This window comes from Mytilus edulis, chromosome 5 (assembly GCF_963676685.1).
Source record: "Mytilus edulis chromosome 5, xbMytEdul2.2, whole genome shotgun sequence".
NCBI lineage: Eukaryota > Metazoa > Mollusca > Bivalvia > Mytilida > Mytilidae > Mytilus > Mytilus edulis.
In genome coordinates, this window is record NC_092348.1 from 28,817,821 (window position 1) to 28,838,530 (window position 20,710).

Here is a 20,710-nt window from a genome sequence, read left to right on the forward strand (position 1 = left end):
GACATAAAGCAAATTTGAAAAAAAGGTTTGGAGTCTTTCCTTTTTCCAGTGCAGATTAAAAATTGAATGTATTTGACTATGCATTTTTGTGCCATATATATAAATACGATTATTTTTATATTCGCTTTCATAAATGGATGCTATTATTTTTTTTCATTTATCATTACTATTGTTAAGATATACTAAACCTGTATACATACTAGTTGTTTTTGGTACTCATTTTTACTATTTTTTTAATGTCTGGAAAATTCTCTCTTTTTTTATGTGCATCATATGGTTGTTATTTCAATTAAATATACCACATATACTGTAAACCAACTTATTTTCGCGGATACTTTATTTCGCGTATTGCCATTTAAAGTCCACTTCGCGGCTACTTAATTTCGCGAATTTCTAATTTATATGATATAGTTCAGTAAGGAAAGATCCAAGTGTTACATATTCGCGACGATTTATATTCGCATTATTTTGCTACTCGCGAAAGTCGCGAAAATAAATCGCTCGCGAAAATAAGTTGGTTTACAGTATACTAATTCATATTAATTAGCTATAATTGCAATTTTTCATTAGATGATATTTGCCATGCATGATTTCATATTTTTTCTATCAGAAGACCACTTATTGTATGCAATATTCAATTTAAATTGCATTGAGCATTGTAAATATAATCATTTTAAAATGTTGCTTTAGTCACCTGCTAAGCAGGATTAGTGCTTCATAATCATTACTCTTATTCACTGTTTCAGAATCTTATGCATTCTGGGTAATATTTTCAAAAGCATACACCAAACATTGTTATTGGTTAACATTGATTTAAACAATGGAAAATTAACCCATAATGTTACCTTGTTTTCACTTGGGTGTAAAAGCAATAAAATAGCATAGTTCCTTTGATTCTGAAAGAGCAAATAAGAATACATGTTATTTGTTAATACATGTAACTGTTGACATTAACAATCATAATAATTTCAGTTGAATGTTTGTCTCCCTTTGATAAAATCAGTGTCCACAATACTTTTATTTTCGTTACAGTTATATAATTTGTTTGTTTTTGATAAAATAATTTCCTTTGTGTTCTGTACACTTTGCAGTCATTGTGTTATAATTATATATTGCAGATCAGACTTAAAATATATTTCAAGGAAAGACCTTAACAGTACATGTATTTGGTAGATATTTATTACATTTATACATGCAGTCAAGTAATACATAATAATATGTACATATATTTTGTATTGGACATATATTTTTTTTTATACATGGCTTTTCCAAGATTTTTTTTTTTAGAATAATGTATTTTTTTCACAGTTTATGTGTGATAACAATTTTGACATATCATTGTAATTTTCTTTATGACATTATGCATTATACATGTCTTTGGTTGTGATTAACAAAGATAAAATAGATTTAGATAAACATTCCATATACATTTATATATACAATATGATATTATTCCTTGAACACCAACATATAGAACATGGTTGCTGACTCCTCATATCTTTTTTTTGTAATATTTAAAATTTTTGAACTCGATTTTATGTAAGGAAAGTGTAATTTAAAAGTTCTTAAAGTTTTACCTTTTTTTAACACAAATATTTTCATCAAAAAGATTCATTTATCCTTTGATTCAAAGTGATCTCATGAAATCCAAATAATGAACAATGAAATGGGTAAATCATCAAATAGCTTCAGCAATGAACAGTCACCCTCATTTCTCGACAACATCTATTTTGGTCAGAATAAACAAATGTTGTCAATTCAACAAATATTTGACACAAACATCCACCAAATAAACTAAAAATACAAATATACGGTGACAACTACTGACAATTTATTTTCCAGTTCAGGCCCACTCTGTTCAGAGTCTATATTAGTTTTGATGCTCTTAAACATTTCAATGTTTGACCTTCTTAAGTTTTGGTCTCAAGCCTACCTTATTCAGGTTATTCAAAAAATATAATGCTGTGCATACTTATATTGGTTAGGTTAAGTAAAATGTGTAAACCCAATCTTCCCCCTTTTTAACCTAGTCAGCAGAAAACCAATTTTTAAGCTCACCTGGCCCAAATGGCCAAGTGAGCTTTTCTCATCACCTGGCATCTGCGTCCGGCGTCGTCTTAACTTTTTACAAAAATCTTCCCCTCTGAAACTACTTGGCCGAATTTAACCAAACTTGGCCATAGTTATCATTGGGGTATCTAGTTTAAAAAATGTGTCCGATGACCCGGCCAGCCAACCAAGATGGCCGCCATGGCTAAAAATAGAACATAGGGGTAAAATGTAGATTTTGGCTTATAACTCTGAAACCAAAGCATTTAGAGCAAACCTGACACGGGTAATATTGTTTATCAAGTCAAGATCTATCTGCCCTGAAATTTTCAGATGAATCGGACAACCAGTTGATGGGTTGCTGCCCCTGAATTGGAAATTTTAAGGAAATGTTGCAGCTTTTGGTTATTATCTTGAATATTATTATAGATAGAGATGAACTGTAAGTAGCAATAATGGTCAGCAAAGTAAGATCTACAAATAAGTTAACATGACCAAAATGTTCAGTTGACCCCTTAAAAGAAGTTATTGCCTTTTATAGTCAATTTTAACAATTTTTTTGAAATTTTTGTCATCTTTTACAAAAATCTTCTCCTCTTAAACTACTGGGCCAAATTTAACCAAACTTGGCCACAATCATCATTGGGGTATCTAGTTCAAAAAATGTGTCCGATTACCCGGCTAGCCAACCTAGATAGCTGCCATGGCTAAAAATAGAATATAGGGGTAAAATGTAGATTTTGGTTTATAACTCTGAAACCAAAGCATTTAGAGCAAATTTTACAAGAAGTAAAATTGTTTATCAAGTCAAGATCTATCTGCCCGGAAATTTTCAGATGAATAGGACAAATGATTGTTGGGTTGCCACCCCTGAATTGGTAATTTTATGGAAATTTGCCGTTTTTGGTTATTATCTTGAATATTATTATAGATAGAGATAAACTTAAAACAGCAATAATGTTCAGCAAAGTAAGATCTACAAATAAGTCAACATGAGAAAAATGGTCAATTGACCCCTAAAGGAGTTATTGCCATATAGTTTTGTTTAATGGAAAAAAATGTTTAGGGGAAAATGTTGTTTATGTTTACATGTGGGTTACTTTCAAATTGTTAAATTTACATTCTACTATTGCTTATCATTAATGAAGGAACTGATTTAGATGTATAATATAAGCAGCTCCTATATTTTTTTTATTAAAGATTTCTGATATAAGTTGTATGTGTTGTTATTTTTACTTACCTTGCACATATACCAGTATTGTGGTGTCGTCATTCTGTGTCCATCTTTGTTCTCAGTCAATGTGTCTTTTCTAAATGAAATCAATTTGTAACATGACTGAGCATGTTGATGGAGTTTACAGAATGAACAATAATGGCTCAAAGGTGCATAATAAAGGGAGCAAATTATAAAAGAATAGAGAAAAAATGGCAAAAAATGCAGAATACAGAAATAAAGAGCACCCCTCCAGACCCTCAGAAATGGAACCAATTGGGTTCTTGATTCAGTGAATTAGCCTTTGTAGATTTTAGTAAGCATATACACATAATTTACTCTTCACATACATGTATATAGTTTTCTATATCATACAGCCTCCAGTTTTTGTACAACTATGATGTCAGAAAATATTTCACATACAGCAATAAGATAAGATAATACAGCAATATGATTTGATCTGTGATGTGCTTTAGAAACCTATATTTTAAAATGTATTGGTTTAATTATCCACTGGTACTGCACTAACAATATGAGAGTTTTTTAATGTAGTTTGTTTGCCTTGTAACCACTCTGGCAAATTTATTTCCATCAGATCTTTTAAAAAAGTACTCTTTAAAATATATAAATATGAGGAGAATTTGGTATTTTTGCATAAATGAAAGTTCAAACAATTATCCGTTAAAGACCAAAGCACTATTAGTCAATTAACTCCAGCAGTATTTTCAAAATCCTCCAATCCCATAGCTGCATTTGAAATTCCACGAAATATTATGATGCCTGCAGTCAAATAGTTTCATCAAGGTCCAATAGTCCAATGCTTGCGATTCGAAAAAGTAGTGAAAATATTGTGTACTTATTTTATATAGAAAATGATAACTGAGGTATGATTAATAAATTATACATGGCACTGTGATAACAGAATGTGAAAAAAAATCAAAACAGAAAACTAACAATCTGAATCATACTCAACCAATAAAAGAAAAGCAATCATAACAGAGATCCAAGGACAACCACTTGAGTACAGCATCTTGGTGTGAGACCGACACATAAGGAATAAGGTTGTGAGCCTTCAACCCATTCCATAAAATGGGAAAACCGGTTAATATCAGTTAGAAAAGTCATGTATTGCAGGAGAAATCCCCTTTGAAATTTTGCACCCCACATTTGTCATTTATAGGACATCAATAAAAATCTAACATAAGTACAATATCAATCGAGATTGAAAAATATTTAAGAGGGGGGGGCAATAGGGGGTCCGTTAACATGTTAACAACACCTTGATTTTGGCAAAAACAGTTAACAAAAAATGCAAAAATTCTGATACATGTAACAGTTAACAAAGTGGGTTAACAGTTAACAGCTTAAATTGATCTCAGATAACAGTTAACAACACCTTGAAAAGGGCCATAACAGGTTAACACAAAAAGGTATTGCCCCCCCCCCCCCCCCTCATTTAACATTTAACAAGTTAGGACCTTAAACAATGTACTATTATGTAGAATTTGAAAACGTTTGTATTTACTGTATGTTGGTCATGAGGCAGGGTTACACATGTTTGTGAGCTTTCAATCCTGTTCATCACCGGGGGAAATCTGTAAAAATCAGTTAAAAAAGTTGTGAAAAACTTTTTTGGTAGGAGGAATCCCCATGGAAATTTTGCACCCCATTTTGATTACAATGCAGGTAAACTGGATTATAATACATAGTTAAAGAATACGATACACAGTTTTTAATTTCAATTCACAGTTCAATTGCATTACAATGCTGGTAAACTAGAATACAATACACAGTTCAATTTGATTACAATAGGTAAAGTCCGTACAATATACAGTTAAATTTGATTACAATGTCGGTGAATTTGATTACAATGTCGGTGAATTTGATAACAATGTCGGTGAATTTGATTACAATACAAAGTTGAATTTGATTTCAATGCAAAGTTGAATTTGATTTCAATGCATGTAAACTTGATGTCAATACACAGTTGAATTTGATTACAATGCAGGTAAACTTGATTATAATACACAGTTGAATTTGATTACAATGCAGGTAAACTTGATTATAATACACAGTTGGATTTGATTACAATGCAGGTAAACTTGATTATGATACACAGTTGAATTTGATTACAATGCAGGTAAACATGATTATAATACACAGTTGAATTTGATTACAATGCAGGTAAACTTGATTATAATACACAGTTGAATTTGATTACAATGCAGGTAAACTCGATTATAATACACAGTTGAATTTGATTACAATGCAGGTAAACTTGATTATAATACACAGTTGAATTTGATTACAATGCAGGTAAACTTGATTATAATACACAGTTGAATTTGATTACAATGCAGGTAAACTTGACCATAATGTGGGTAACCTTGACTACAGTGTAGATAAACTTGATTACAATACACAAGAAAATTTGTTTACAATGCAAGTAAACTTGATTACAAAACACAGGAATACAATGAATACACTGTTATTTTTTTTAAACAAAACTGGTAAACATACTAAATCCACACAGTTAAATTGGAATACAATACACGGTTCAATTTGATAACAATGCAGATAAACTGGATTACAATACACAGTTAAATTTGAATTAAATACTGGTAAACAGGATAACGATACATAGTTCAATTTGATTACAATACAGGTAAAGTCCGTTAAAGTATACAGTTAAATTTGATAACATACATGTAAACTCCGTTAAAATACACAGTTACATTTGATTACAATAGTTAAAGTTGATTACAATACAGGTAAAGTTGATTACAATACAGGTAAACTTGATTACAATACAGATTACAATAAAGTTTAACTTGATTACAATACAGGTAAACTTGATTACAATATAGGTAAACTTGATTACAATATAGGTAAACTTGATTACAATATAGGTAAACTTTTGATTACAATAAAGTTAATTTTGATTACAATATGGGTAAACTTGATTACAATGTACGTAAAATTAAAAACTAGATGCAGGTATCTTTTATAATATTCTAGTAATCTCGAGTTCTGCAAAAAAAATTATCTAGAGCATATACACAATTTTTAAAAGATGCCATACAAATTTTTAATGTATGGTCTATATTCTATATGATCTAAAATTCAAGACTTGGTTTTGATATTTGTACTTAATGAATGGCTATTATTTATTTTGAATTTATTGACCCATAAAATTAATTTTTGACTCTTCACATTGAATAATCCGCGAATTTATGGGTCAATAAATTCAAAATAAATTATTGCCATTCATTATAAATAAATTTCTATCAAAAATAAGGCTCAAAGAACTTTTTATATTCCTTATATTAACAATAACAACGTACACACATGTTGGCGTATGAATACACAACGTCAGAGTTGGCGTGTCGCCATAAAAATTGACAACATTGAAAATAAAACTAATACTTTTAACCAATCAGAAGACAGTAAATACACCAACTTTATTTATTTGTTCATGTCATTTGTGTTCGTAGATCTTCTTTCTTTAATGTTTCATATTTTGTTGTTGAAAGGTTATTCATTATTGAATTGGCCATGTGTATCATACATTTGTTTTTTGCAAAATTTGATCAGTAAAGATACAAGCAGAAAATGTATTTTTAGATTAAATCAAAATAAAATCATATACTATTAAAGCATCATTGTATTAATAATGGAAGTTGGCATACACCGTGAGGTGACTTATAATTGTTAATTTCTGTGTCACTTTGGTCTCTTGTGGAGAGTTGTCTCATTGGCAATCATACCACATCTTCTTTTTTATAAATACACGTTATACAAATAGCACATCAAAATCTGTGGTGATCCTCAGAGCGTTGGAGACTAACGCTATTAACACAAGCGAAAGAGACGCTGTGGTTGAAGCTGGTTTTTCTTTGTCCTAATGCTTTATTGAAGACGTAAAGTTGGTTAACCTATCTTGTATGTGTTATACTAATTGCTTTAATATTGATATTACACAGTCTCTGTATGTGTCTAGCTCAATTCTATTATGCTAGTCTTAGATCGTTTAATTTCTATATCATATGTCTGTGATTTTTATAAGACAAAGACAGTGCGCGAGTTTAAAAGCGAACAATCACTTGGAATAGCATTCAATGCTCTACCGCGAATTTAAACAAATAGAAATTTACTGTTTGTTCTAATTCTCATGCAGTGATTCAAAAATGCTTTTGCATAAAAACCCAATAACACTCAGTGAATAAATACAGCTCAGATATTTTTTTTAAATTAATTACAGAATGCTTTTGGTATATTAAAACCAAAAGGCTCCTTCGCATGTATTTTGAGGTCACGGCAAAAAGTAATATACATAATTATGAACAAGAATATAAAGATAACAGAAAATGTGTTAATGATTTTCTATGAGACAGTCATCCATCGGCGGACGAGCATCAGATAGTTTTTAAACTTATTTTGGTTAGATTTGCTTTATATGTAGGTTTTGGTGCTAATAAACTTACCAAAAACATCTTGAATTTGTAACAGGTTATCGTTAAACAGAAATAACCTTTTATTTATTTCACCAATCTAAACTGCTTTGTCTTTTTTAGCTCACCTGGCCTAAAAGGCCATGTGAGCTTTTCTCATCACTTGGCGTCCGTCGTCGTCGTCGTCGTCGACGTCGTCGTCGTCGTTAACAATTTTTCAAACATCTTCTCCTCTGAAACTACTGAATGGATTTTTTATGAAACTTAGCATGATTGTTCCTTAGATTATCCTGCACAAAGTGTGTGCTTCGATTTTTGATCCGTCAAAAAACATGGCCGCCGTTACTTAAAATAGAACATAGGGGTCAAATGCAGTTTTTGGCTTATATCTCAAAAACGAAAGCATTTAGAGCAAATCTGACGGGGTAAAAATGTTCATTAGGTCAAGATCTATCAGCCCTGAAATTTTCAGATGAATCAAACAAACCACTGTTGGGTTGCTGCCACTTAATTGGTAATTTTAAGGAAATTTTGCAGTTTTTGGTCATTATCTTGAATATTATTATAGATAAAGATAAACTGTAAACAGCAAAAATGATCAGCAAAGTAAGATCTACAAATAAGTTATTATGACCAAAATTGTCAATTGACCCCTTAAGGGGTTATTGTCCTTTAATGACAATTTTTCACAATTTGTTCATCACATTTGCTAACTTTAAAAAATCTTCTCCTCTGAAACTACTGAATGGATTTAGATGAAACTTAGCATGATTGTTCCTTAGATTATCCTGCACAAAGTGTGTGCTTCGATTTTTGATCCGTCAAAAAACATGGCCGCTGTTACTTAAAATAGAACATAGGGGTCAAATGCAGTTTTTGGCTTATATCTCAAAAACGAAAGCATTTAGAGCAAATCTGACATGGGGTAAAAATGTTCATTAGGTCAAGATCTATCAGCCCTGAAATTTTCAGATGAATCAAACAAACCATTGTTGGGTTGCTGCCACTTAATTGGTAATTTTAAGGAAATTTTGCAGTTTTTGGTCATTATCTTGAATATTATTATAGATAAAGATAAACTGTAAACAGCAAAAATGATCAGCAAAGTAAGATCTACAAATAAGTTAATATGACCAAAATTGTCAATTGACCCCTTAAGGGGTTATTGTCCTTTAATGACAATTTTTCACAATTTGTTCATCATATTTGCTAACTTTAAAAAATCTTCTCCTCTAAAACTACTTAACCAAATTCAACCAAACTTCAACTGAATGATCAGTAGGGTGTATAAAATAAAGTTTGTGCTTTATTTTTTATTTCGTCAAAAAACATGGCCGTCATGGCTAAAAATAGAACACAGGGTAAAATGCAGTTTTTGGCTTATATCTCAAAAACTCCAGCATTTAGAGCAAATAAGACAAGAAGTTAAAGTATTTATTAGGTCAAGGTCTACCTGTCCTGAAATTTTCAGCCGAATTGGGTAACTGGTTTTTCAGGTATAATGCCCCTGAATTGATGATTTTAAAGAAATTTTGCAGTTTTTGGTTATTATCTTGAATATTATTATAGATACAGATAAACTGTTAATAGCAAAAATGTTAAGCAAAGTAAGATCTACAAATAAGTCAATTTGACCAAAATTGTCAATTGACCCCTTAAGGAGTTATTGCCCTTTAAAGACTTTTTTCACAATTTGTTCATCATGTTGACTTACTTTAAAAAATCTTCTCCTTTGAAACTGCTGTATCAATTTCAGCCAAACTTAGGCTAAATGAGTTTCAGAGTATCTAGTATAAATTTTATATTTCATTTCCTTGTATGTCAGAAACATAGCTCCTATGGCTAAAATAGAACATAGGAGAAAATGATTTTTTTTTTGCTTTTGAAGAAAATAGGACGATTCAAAGAACATTTAAATAAATTGAAAAGCCAAAATAATCATTGATGAGAGATTTAACCAAAAAAATTAAGGTGAGCGATTCAGGCTCTTGAGAGCCTCTTGTTTTCTAGGGCTGTCGACAAGTCATATAGCAATGTTTTTACAAAAGCAGTATATAACCTTTACCAAAACATCTATTATAATGAACAACACGTCGGATTTCACAAGTGGAGCAGGATCTGTTTTCCCTCCCGCAGCACATCAGATCACACATCCTTAGTTTTGGGTAGGGTTCGTGTTTTGTTCAGTCCTTAGCTTTCTATGGTATAATTTGTAGAATGCTATTCGTCTTTTTGTGATGGTTTTGTCAGTTTGTCTTCGATTTATGAGTTTGAATATCCGTTTGGTATCTTTAGCCTCTCTTAATTAAGTCTCACACACACAAACCTCTTTTTTCGAAATATTTGTATTTGAATTATTATTTTTTGTTAATTTTCTATCATCTTGCTCTTGTCAACACGGTAATATAAAAACAGCATAAAATTGAGAATGGAAAAGGGGAATGTTTCAAAGAAACAACAACCCGACCATAGAACAGACAACAGCAGAAATCATTTTATATTTGATGCCCCACTATATTTTCCGTGGCTCTAAAAAAGAAAAAAAGAAAAAAAAAGAATTACAGCGAACATTTGTCCCATGCAAATCTTATATTAAGATAAAACAATAGAATATTTTTTTACGCTATGGTATAGTAGTCTAAATTCATGCTACCTAAAAAAATCATTGGTATATATTCAATCTGTAATAACTTGGTAATAGTGTTGATGTTTCGTGGTCTTTACGGTATGGAGATGTACAATTAAAACTTTTTCTTGGGACAAGTTTTCCTTGGGACAACTTTTTTGGTAATTTTGAAAAGAAACATTTCTGTTTAAGATTTATCTGACGAACAAAAACTGATTTAAATTGTATTGTTATAGGATTACTCGTGAAATTTGGGGCTGGTATAGTAGGAATAATTTTCCTCATTGAAATAATAACAAGTTATGGACGAATTCGTCCACTTAGTTTATCATGCAATATCAAACCATCATCTGAAAAAGGATTTAAATAATACAAACTAAAGTGATTGTAATCAAAATATGAAAACAAACAACTTCAATGCGAAATGCCTACAGGTTTTATTTTGTTTGCGTTACATTTTTCTATATAAAACAGAATTTACAACTGAACAGAGAGACGCAACATGATATTTAAACCAGCGTTTTCTTGAATAACAGATAAGAATAAATTAGTCAGATGTTTAACATTACTTAAAAGATTAAAAGTGCAACATCTTCAACATATTTAATTTCCACATACTAGTATTATTATTAAGCCTATTGAACATTCCTTTGAAACGGTTATTTTTTCATGAACATAGGATTTCCGAATAACATATATTTTAAAAGATACATAAGTACATAAGTATTATAAGCGACATAAAAGTAATTGAACTTTAAAACGAGAACGAATTGCTGTTATGCTTATGTATACTTAAGATTTACGTATTATTTCACTCTTTGTTTGTATGTTGTTTTGTGTTTACGATACCAGAATAGGAGAATACGTATGATTATCAACGAAATGGGTTAAACCTTTTTGTTTTATATTTTAAAACTTGATATAAAGAGGCGGATCCAGACATTTCCATAAGAGACTGCCATTAGAAAGGGGCGCTCCAGTCATGCTTCAGTGATTCCCAATATATAATCAAACATTGTTTTCCCACAAAAAGGGGGAGGGGGTCCCCGGGTCCCTCAGGATCCACCTATTGTGTACAATAAGAGAGTTTTGATGGTAAAAAGGGGGTCTTTAAAATCCTTTAAATCTTTGAATTTATAAAACAAACAACTGAATAAAGTTATAAAGCAACAACCAAAATTCCAGATTTCTATAGTAATTTCATAAAAATATATATGACATATCAAATCTATTTAAAATTTTGAATAGTCTTAATTTATAATTATAATGTTAGAACTGTTTTCACTACACCCATAAGATATTTTGCACCGTATGTTTTATGCAACATATAAGAAAGATCCGGGCCGGCCAACTATATGCATTTTTGTTACAATAATGTATTACCAGAGACATATAATACAATATATTTTAATATATGTCTCTGGTATTACACAAAATAAAACGGCCTTGACCACGGTACCCTCTTTACGACATACGCTGAAACTGGACAAGATTCTTCAGTTGCGAAGACTTGTTCTTTTTAAGCCCCAAAAAGTAAAACAATATAAAAATAAGAAATACACAAAAAAAAACAATTATTAAAACAAAACTGAACTTGAAACGCACACAAAAACAAAAGAAAAATCACGGAAATAACTTTCAATTTCGGTATGATTTTGTGATTATAGTTGAACTGGGACTACTTCCGGGTGAGAAATTGACGTCAACAAACTGACATCATCAGCCAATATCGACAGAAAAAAGAACGATCAAAATGTCTTATGCCTACTTATTTAAGTACATTATCATAGGAGATACAGGTAATTTATATATGTCTTGGTTTAAGAATTGTTTCGAGTTACTAAAGATGCAAAATCAAATTGCTTTTCATGTTATGCGTAGGAGAAAAATACATATTGATTCAAAATGGCTGACAAAACAATTATTTAGCATCAATTTCACACGTTTTATTTACACGATTTGTTAATCAAATAGATGATTTTTTTCAGATTGTTTTAAATACTTGGTAATAGCTATTTTTTTTAATATTCCACACTTAAACATGCACTGTACAGCTGTAAAGATAGTTTAAATAATGCTTCACATTATCACCAAAATTATCTCTTGGACAAAATTTTATTACTCATTTGCATCACTTAGAAATGCTAATGGATTGGTTTTGCATTATTTTTCTTCTTTGTTTTGGCTTATAGATTAATTTTTTTTTCATTTAATTTTTACATTTGAAATAGACTTCAGTAGCCACTGTACTGTTTACAAATGTATTGATTGGTATGCCTCATTGATTATTTATTGACCAGGTGTTAGGTCAGTTGTTAGTGGCAGTTCAAAGTCACAACAATAGAAATATTTGTAAACATCTGTTGTTACTTTCAACTTCTATGAACTACCATTGTGTGCCATAATTTCCTGTAAACACTGGGTTCATTTTTGAATTGAACAGGTTGGGGACAACCTGCCAAATGGGGGACTATTCTCCATATGAGTAAAAATCCCTCATTTATAGTAATCATTTGATGATGCTAAAAACTAAATTTTCTTAAAATTTATATTTTAACTTAAAATGGCATAAATTTATAGAAAATGGAACACACTTTCAATAAAAATAACACGGAATTAAATCTTCTGAAGAAAAATTGATAGTTTTTTAAGCGATGGTTGCTTTGATACAAAATAAAATGTAAAGTGTACATTAAGACCTAATAGGTGATTGAGACTAATTCTGTGGTTCAACTGAAAAGCAATGCTGAGATGAATTCATTAGATGAAATGATGCAGTTGCACTGTCAATATTCTATGAGCCAATTATTTTTTTACTCCAAAAAAGTGTTGCTTTTCACTTAAAGAGTGTCATCCTTGGTGAAAATTTTCATTGTTCTATTGGAAGCTGCAGGAAACTCTGCTGTCTACCTGACAGTTACACTAGCATGTTTTGGTCAGTGAGTGTGTGTTAGATTTTTTACCATTAAGTTATAAATGTTATAATGGTGTACTAAACATCTTTTTGTTTGTTTTAGGTGTTGGAAAATCCTGTCTCTTATTACAGTTTACAGATAAGAGATTTCAACCTGTGCATGATCTCACCATAGGTAAGCAAAATAAAAAAATTTAAGCTCCAAAGATAGATCAATAAATTAAGAATATATAATATTGAATTGAAAGATATAATGTATAATATATAGGAATAATTCTAAAAAAACACTTACTATATCATGTCACATGTGTATCAAGGAAGGCACAAATATTATCTAAAGAATGAATGTAAGCTTACTAAGCTGCCTTCTATAAAATTAAGAAATGCACTTCTTCCATATAACTCATACAGATAATGTAATAATCACAATATTAGTAATAGTTTGTGTAATCAAATAAATGTAATAATAAATACAAATTTTATTCATATGATATCTATTTTGTCAGTTCTTGTTCTATCACTGGGACACCAATGGAAGATATGTCTTTAACACTCTGTAAGCACACATTGTAGCTGTATGAAGTATAATTGTGTAGTCTGCAAAATAAGAACAGGGACATCTGTGTATGTCTATAGAGTAGTGAAAAGCAATTCTTGCATAAATTACACTTCACTCAACTATGCAATTGAAAAGTATCTTCAAGCTTCTTTTTTAAATTTCAGGTGTAGAGTTTGGTGCTCGTATGATAACTATTGATGGTAAACAAATTAAACTGCAGATCTGGGATACAGTAAGTTACAACAGAATTATTCTCATTTAACAGAAGAAGAAAAGGGACAATCTATTACATGATCTTTAGCTTTGGTTTAAAAAATATTACAACATACATGTATGTCATAGCCACAGTCGTGTTCTTGTTTTATTTTGATTTTATCATTGATACATGTAGGTCCATCTAGAAATTGGCAGGTGCAGGGTGTTAATGGGGGACAGGGCACTTTTTGGTGTTTGGGAGGGAAAGGGCAATTTTTTTTTTCTTCAGTCTTTTAAGTTTTTTCCCAGATGCTCCCAATATACTTCAGTATTGATGATTTGATTCAAGGATAATTGAGAAAAATTAATGTTATCAATGAGTCATCAATAAATCTTAAGTTCTTCCCTGTTGTGTTTGACACATATACTTTAATGATGATTGAAGTCTTTGATAGTGTTAATATTGATTTGTGTTATAAAATGAGAAGACCCTTGACTCGTCTGATAAATTTCTTTCTGAGATTACAGAGGAAGGTCAAGATCTTATCTTCCAAGTAAATGTATATATATAACAAGATCTTACTTTTTGTGTGAATGATAATTTTAGTTCATATTTATAGCATTTAACGTTGAAGGTTCCATTAACTTAACAATTTATTTATATTTATATTTTTAAGGCAGGTCAGGAATCATTCCGATCTATAACAAGATCTTATTACAGAGGTGCAGCCGGGGCTTTACTAGTATATGATATTACAAGGTAACAACAAATATAAAAACAAAAAGATGTGATAGGATTGCCATCTAATTGTATAACAAAACAATGTATCAAAAACACATAAACTACAGGCTCCTTGATTGGTACCAACACATAAAGGGTAGAACATGTTTGAGTTGAGGTGCTTAAGTATCCTCCCCTATCTTGGGACATAAGTGTAATGGTACAACACTCAAACAAACATTAAACTCAATCTGTCTACTGGTGTTAATTGACGGTTGTACTTGATATCACAATATTAATGAATATTATGAAATGCCATCCAAAACGATGAAAATTGTGCAAAAATTTAGAGAAAGAAATGAGAAAACAGTTCGGTTAATAAAATATGTATACTAATACTATCATTTTAAAAAACATTTTAATTTATAATTTTTATGCCCCACCTACCACCTACGATAGTAGAGGGGCATTATTTTTTCTGGTGCGTCCATCTGTCCTTCAGTCCGTTTGTCACGCTTCATGTTAAAGTTTTGGTCGAGGTAGTTTTTGATGAAGTTGAAGTCCAATCAACTTGAAACTTAGTACACATGTTCCCTTTGATATGATGTTTCTAATTTTAATGCCAAATTAGAATTTTTACCCCAATTTCACGGTCCACTAAGCATAGAAAATGATAGTGCGTGTGGGGCATCCGTGTACTATGGACACATTCTTGTTATACATGATATATTTAGTATCCAAATTTGTTTACTTAAAAAATTCTAATGTTGAAGTGTCAATGAAAAATCTTCATGTTACATGTATATATGTTTCTATTTTTAGGAGAGACACATTTAACCATTTAACAACCTGGTTAGAAGATGCCAGGCAACATTCCAATTCTAATATGGTTATTATGTTAATTGGAAATAAAAGGTAGGTAGGGTTGAGAGCTATGGTTGAATCTATCTGTTTTAGCAAATAAGAGAAATGGCAGTCTGGGGCCTCAGCAGAATTCTTTTAAATATACATAATGACATGATTTAACGCATGGAACAGTGTCTTCTAAGTTTACTGGAAAAAAAACATGAGTTTTAGATTTCTTTACATTTGTAAACCACAGATAAACACTAATGCTTGTGACATAATACGAAAGGAAATAACCGACCACTGCAATCTTATTGCTCAGCATCTTCATTTTGAAAATCATCATAAAGTTTCAGTGATTAAACATTAAAAGAAATTCAAGGCATGCGTCACATTCCTTTAAATAGGTTACAATTTGAATACAATCTTGTAATATTATCATGATTATATAGATATGAAATATATGTTTTTTTCCAGTAATTATGTGATTTTCGTAAAACTGTTTGTTTGTTTATTTTAGTGATTTAGAAGCCAGAAGAGATGTAAAGAAAGAAGAAGGAGAAGCTTTTGCTAGAGAACATGGTTTAATATTCATGGAAACATCAGCTAAAACAGCTGCTAATGTAGAGGAGGTAAGGTCTTCACAAATCAGGGATAAGTATGTCAACATTTTGCAAAGCAAGGATACTATTTTTACCTCTGTTAGTCCCATGAGATTTTTGCCATATTCTTATGAACTACAAAGAGAGCTTCCAGAATCAAGATTCTTAATCAGAGCATGCGATATAGTTGGATGTGCCTTCAAATCCGTTACTCAACTTTCTATATACTGTATATTTATAGCAAACATACTCACAGTGTAACTTGTTTTTGATATTTTCACAATACTTATAAAGTCATGAAGATCATTCCCTAAGAGATTTTGGTAGTATAAATATATGATGATAATGTAAAATCTTTAAAATCAACATACCGTAACAGTAAATTTTTTGTGGGAAATTTGAAGGTATAGACATTCTGTTTTTTTTTACCTTTCATATTTAAGAATGATTTAAAGTTACTCTTACCCTTATGTTTTAAGACCCTATTGGGGTTGAACCAAAAACAATTCAGAAAAACAATCAAATTTCAAAGCTCACCTATTAACATATTACATTATATTAAATAGCATAGCTCTAAAAATATTATCAGATTATTGCATGGCATTTTTCATATCGCATGTATTATCAGCCCTAGGTTCAATATCAGCCCAAGAGCTGCATGGCTCGAGGGCTGATAATACATGCGATATGAAAAATGACATGCTATGATCTTTTTATCATATGCTTCAACAATGGAGAAAGATAACAGATTAATATAGAAATAGAAAAAAAAGAAGTTCAAAGGGTGAAAAGTTTACAGACGTCGGACCCCAAAGGTAGTACATCCAAAATGAAATTTTTCTATCAAATGCCTCAACAGAGAAGAAAAACAACAGTATAATCTATTCTTATAAGAATGATTAAAAGAATTATTCAATAATATACATAATGAATACTGTTTGGAAAAGTCAACTTTCTAAAATAAGTTGGATTTTTTTTAATATGTTTATTTCATCATTTGTTAGCTCGTTTGTTTGTTTGTAATGTTTGTTAATTTTTAATTAATTTTACACAATATACTTTCCTGTATCCAAATAATTTTTTTGCACCCTACTTTGTAATGTTTTTCACTGAAAAGTACCATTGGTGTGTATTTTCCGGAATTTACCGTATATCACGGGAATGCTATGCGATAATGTTACGGAAAGGCATGTGATAAATATTTCATATCAGGCCGCTAAGCACCAATTCGAAAAATATGGAATTTAAATTAATTTTATGCTATTATCACAAGGTAAAAATCATGTGATATTTAGTCTAAGTAAATGATATTTTAAATATATTTCAGGCTTTTATAAACACTGCTAAAGAGATTTATCAAAAAATACAAGATGGTGTATTTGATATTAATAACGAGGTAAGTTCATCTTTTTTATTTACAACAAAATGCCTTGAAAGTGTAGGTAAAGGTAATATGTTCAGTTAGCTTGCTTGATAGCTTAACCGTGAAATCATTATTAAGTTGGGTATACTACCTACCCCCTTTAGGAGTAAACCAGATCGACAGATAACCACTCTATCTATCTAGACTAGACTACCACAATAGGAGGGTAGTGTACCTAACCTAATAATGACTTCATGGTTCAGCTAGTCGGCAAGCAAACAAAAGATATCACCCTTACCATTGAAGCATTTTGCTGTAATATTATTGTCTTTGTATGGAAAATGTGTTTTTGGTCATCTCATTCAGATATTGAGAGGGAAAAAAATGAAATACATTTATCATGGTTTTGAAAATTGTCTTAAAATTAGATATTGCTGAAATTCCATTTGTTTATGCCCTGCCTTCATTAAAATGGTGAATATTGTTTTCCAGTCTGTATCATTTTGATTGACTTTATGTCCATCTATCCCATACAGAGTTAAAATTTGGTTAAAGGTAGTCTACCATGAAGTTTTCACCATTTTGGACAGTAAAAAGTGGATTTTCTTTTTTGACTAAATTGAAACATGATGTACAAACTGATAAAGGATCTTTACTAAAAATGTAGGCATAAATCAATCAAAGCTTAAAGAAATTAAAATTGTTTATAAAACATTTTTTCCGAAATGCAAGCTTTAAGCAGTCAGTATAAGGAGTTCAATTTGGTTGATTTATGGAATTTGTGCACATAGACCTCCAACAGTGTGACCAAAGGAAAGTAACTTGTGCTCAAATTATCTTTTTGATGATTTTCTTTTTAGAAAATATACCTTTTTATTAATTTTATTGCTTGTGAAAAAAGTCTTGTTTTGTCTAAAAATTTGGAAGATGAGACTGCAGAAATTTAAAAATCAATGAAAAATTACATTCAAATTACTGTAAACCAACTTATTTTCGCGGATACTTTATTTCGCGTTTTACCCTTTCTAGACCACTTCGCGGGTATTTAATTTCGCAATTTTCTGATGTACTTGATGAAGTTTAATAAGGAATATTGGTAATTTTACATATTCGCGACGATTTAAATTCGCGTTATTTTTCTACTCGTGAAAGTCGCGAAAATAAATCGCTCGCGAAAATAAGTTGGTTTACAGTATATTTTGTGTAACATGGCTGATTATTTTTGTAGGCTAATGGTATTAAGATTGGACCACAACATTCACCTAACAATCCCAACATGCCATCAGGAGGAGGCGGGGCTAACCAAGGAGGTGGATGTTGCTAAATATAGGACTGACATTGTTGTGATCATAAAGAGAAAGTGAAAGTATGCAAGGGATGTTTGTAGAAGACTATAAATGTCTTGAGTGTATAAATTATATTATGAAGCTACTTACAAAGTTCATATGGTCAGAATTTCTAGATTACTATGCATTTGAATGCTAAAGAGCCAATGTATTTTTAGAAAACTTCTCGAAACGATATATATCATTTATTATGAATATCTAAATTTTGAAATTTGCAAAAGATCTTTTACTTGGTAACACTACTCATCTTTCTGATATACAATATATAAGAAGAGATTTAGATAATAAAGTCACAAGTAGTTTTATAATATTTTTTAGTATGATCTGTGGAAGACTTAGGATGTGATAGGTGAATAATTTTCATTTATAGCTTTTCATTTCTGAATACATTTGCATATTTAAATTTTGCAATGGTTGAAAGCACCAAAGGGAAAAATACATCATGTGTTTATAAGACAAAACTCAAGTATGTTCATTCTTTCATTGTAATTAAAAACCTACTATAGCACATTTGGGTGGGGGAATAATGCTGTGATTGTATGTCCATGTTGCATAAATGTGTTATGATTTTATGTCTGAATTATTTCTTGTTTTTGTCTTTTTTTTTTAATCATGATATTGTTTAAAAAAAATATGATTTTACATATTTTACATTCCAAATATTTTTCAGAATTATAACTAGCTTAAGGATTTTGATCAGTGCAAATAACACAACAACAGTTTAATTTGTAGAACAAGTTGTGTTAATATATATTTTGTGTATAGACACATGTTAAAAGTCATCATTGATGTAGAAAAAAACTCATATCATTCTTAAGATATAAAAATTTACAACTAACAGTTATAAGTCATAATTGCAACTTGCGTTTTTTGCAAGACTTTCTTTTGAGCAAAAAATGCAAGTATTGGATGCAATTTTAGGGCATTAGAATTTAGAATGTGATTATATAATGTTCATTGACTATTCTATTTCCTGTATAACATCTGTTAAATATATAAGTCACTAGCCCTTTGCACATGTTGAACCACATCTTGTTCTATAAATGAAAATTGCATAAAATTTGTCAAGACATCAAACTTTTCATCTTTTTGGTTTATTTGATTAGCAGCTTGTAAAATTCTTATTTTTAAAACGGGTCACACATGAAATTTTTTGTTGTAACAACATATTATAACTGATTTTATTCATACTTATGTTATCAGTTAAATGAAAACGGAATTGACTCTGTGCTTTTCAGTGAATGTTTTATTAATGAACATGATTGTAATGGTCACTATAATTGTATGATTGTAATGGTCACTATAATTGTATGATTGTAATGGTCACTATAATTGTATGATTGTAATGGTCACTATAATTGTATGATTGTAATGGTCACTATAATTGTATGATTGTAATGGTCACTATAATTGTATGATTGTAATGGTCACTATAATTGTATGATTGTAATGGTCACTATAATTGTATGATTGTAATGGTCACTATAATTGTATGATTGTAATGGTCACTATAATTGTATGATTGTAATGGTCACTATAATTGTATGATTGTAATGGTCACTATAATTGTATGATTGTAATGGTCACTATAATTGTATGATTGTAATGGTCACTATAATTGTATGATTGTAATGGTCACTATAATTGTATGATTGTAATGGTCACTATAATTGTATGATTGTAATGGTCACTATAATTGTATGATTGTAATGGTCACTATAATTGTATGATTGTAATGGTCACTATAATTTTATGATTGTAATGGTCACTATAATTTAATGTTCATTTGATTTATCATTAATCTGGAAAACTTTCTCTGCATGGA

The 20,710-nt window shown here is 30.4% G+C and overlaps 1 protein-coding gene across 1 annotated transcript; it reads left to right on the forward strand.

Moving 5' to 3' along the window:
- The first annotated feature begins 12,008 nt into the window (after positions 1–12,008).
- On the forward strand, positions 12,009–19,929 carry LOC139523379 (ras-related protein Rab-2). Its single transcript, XM_071317347.1, has 8 exons — positions 12,009–12,138; positions 13,357–13,428; positions 13,977–14,044; positions 14,685–14,767; positions 15,551–15,643; positions 16,095–16,206; positions 17,504–17,572; positions 18,768–19,929. The coding sequence occupies exons 1-8, from the start codon at positions 12,093–12,095 to the stop codon at positions 18,861–18,863; spliced, it is 639 nt and encodes a 212-aa protein (XP_071173448.1). The 5' UTR covers positions 12,009–12,092; the 3' UTR covers positions 18,864–19,929.
- The last annotated feature ends 781 nt before the right edge of the window (positions 19,930–20,710 follow it).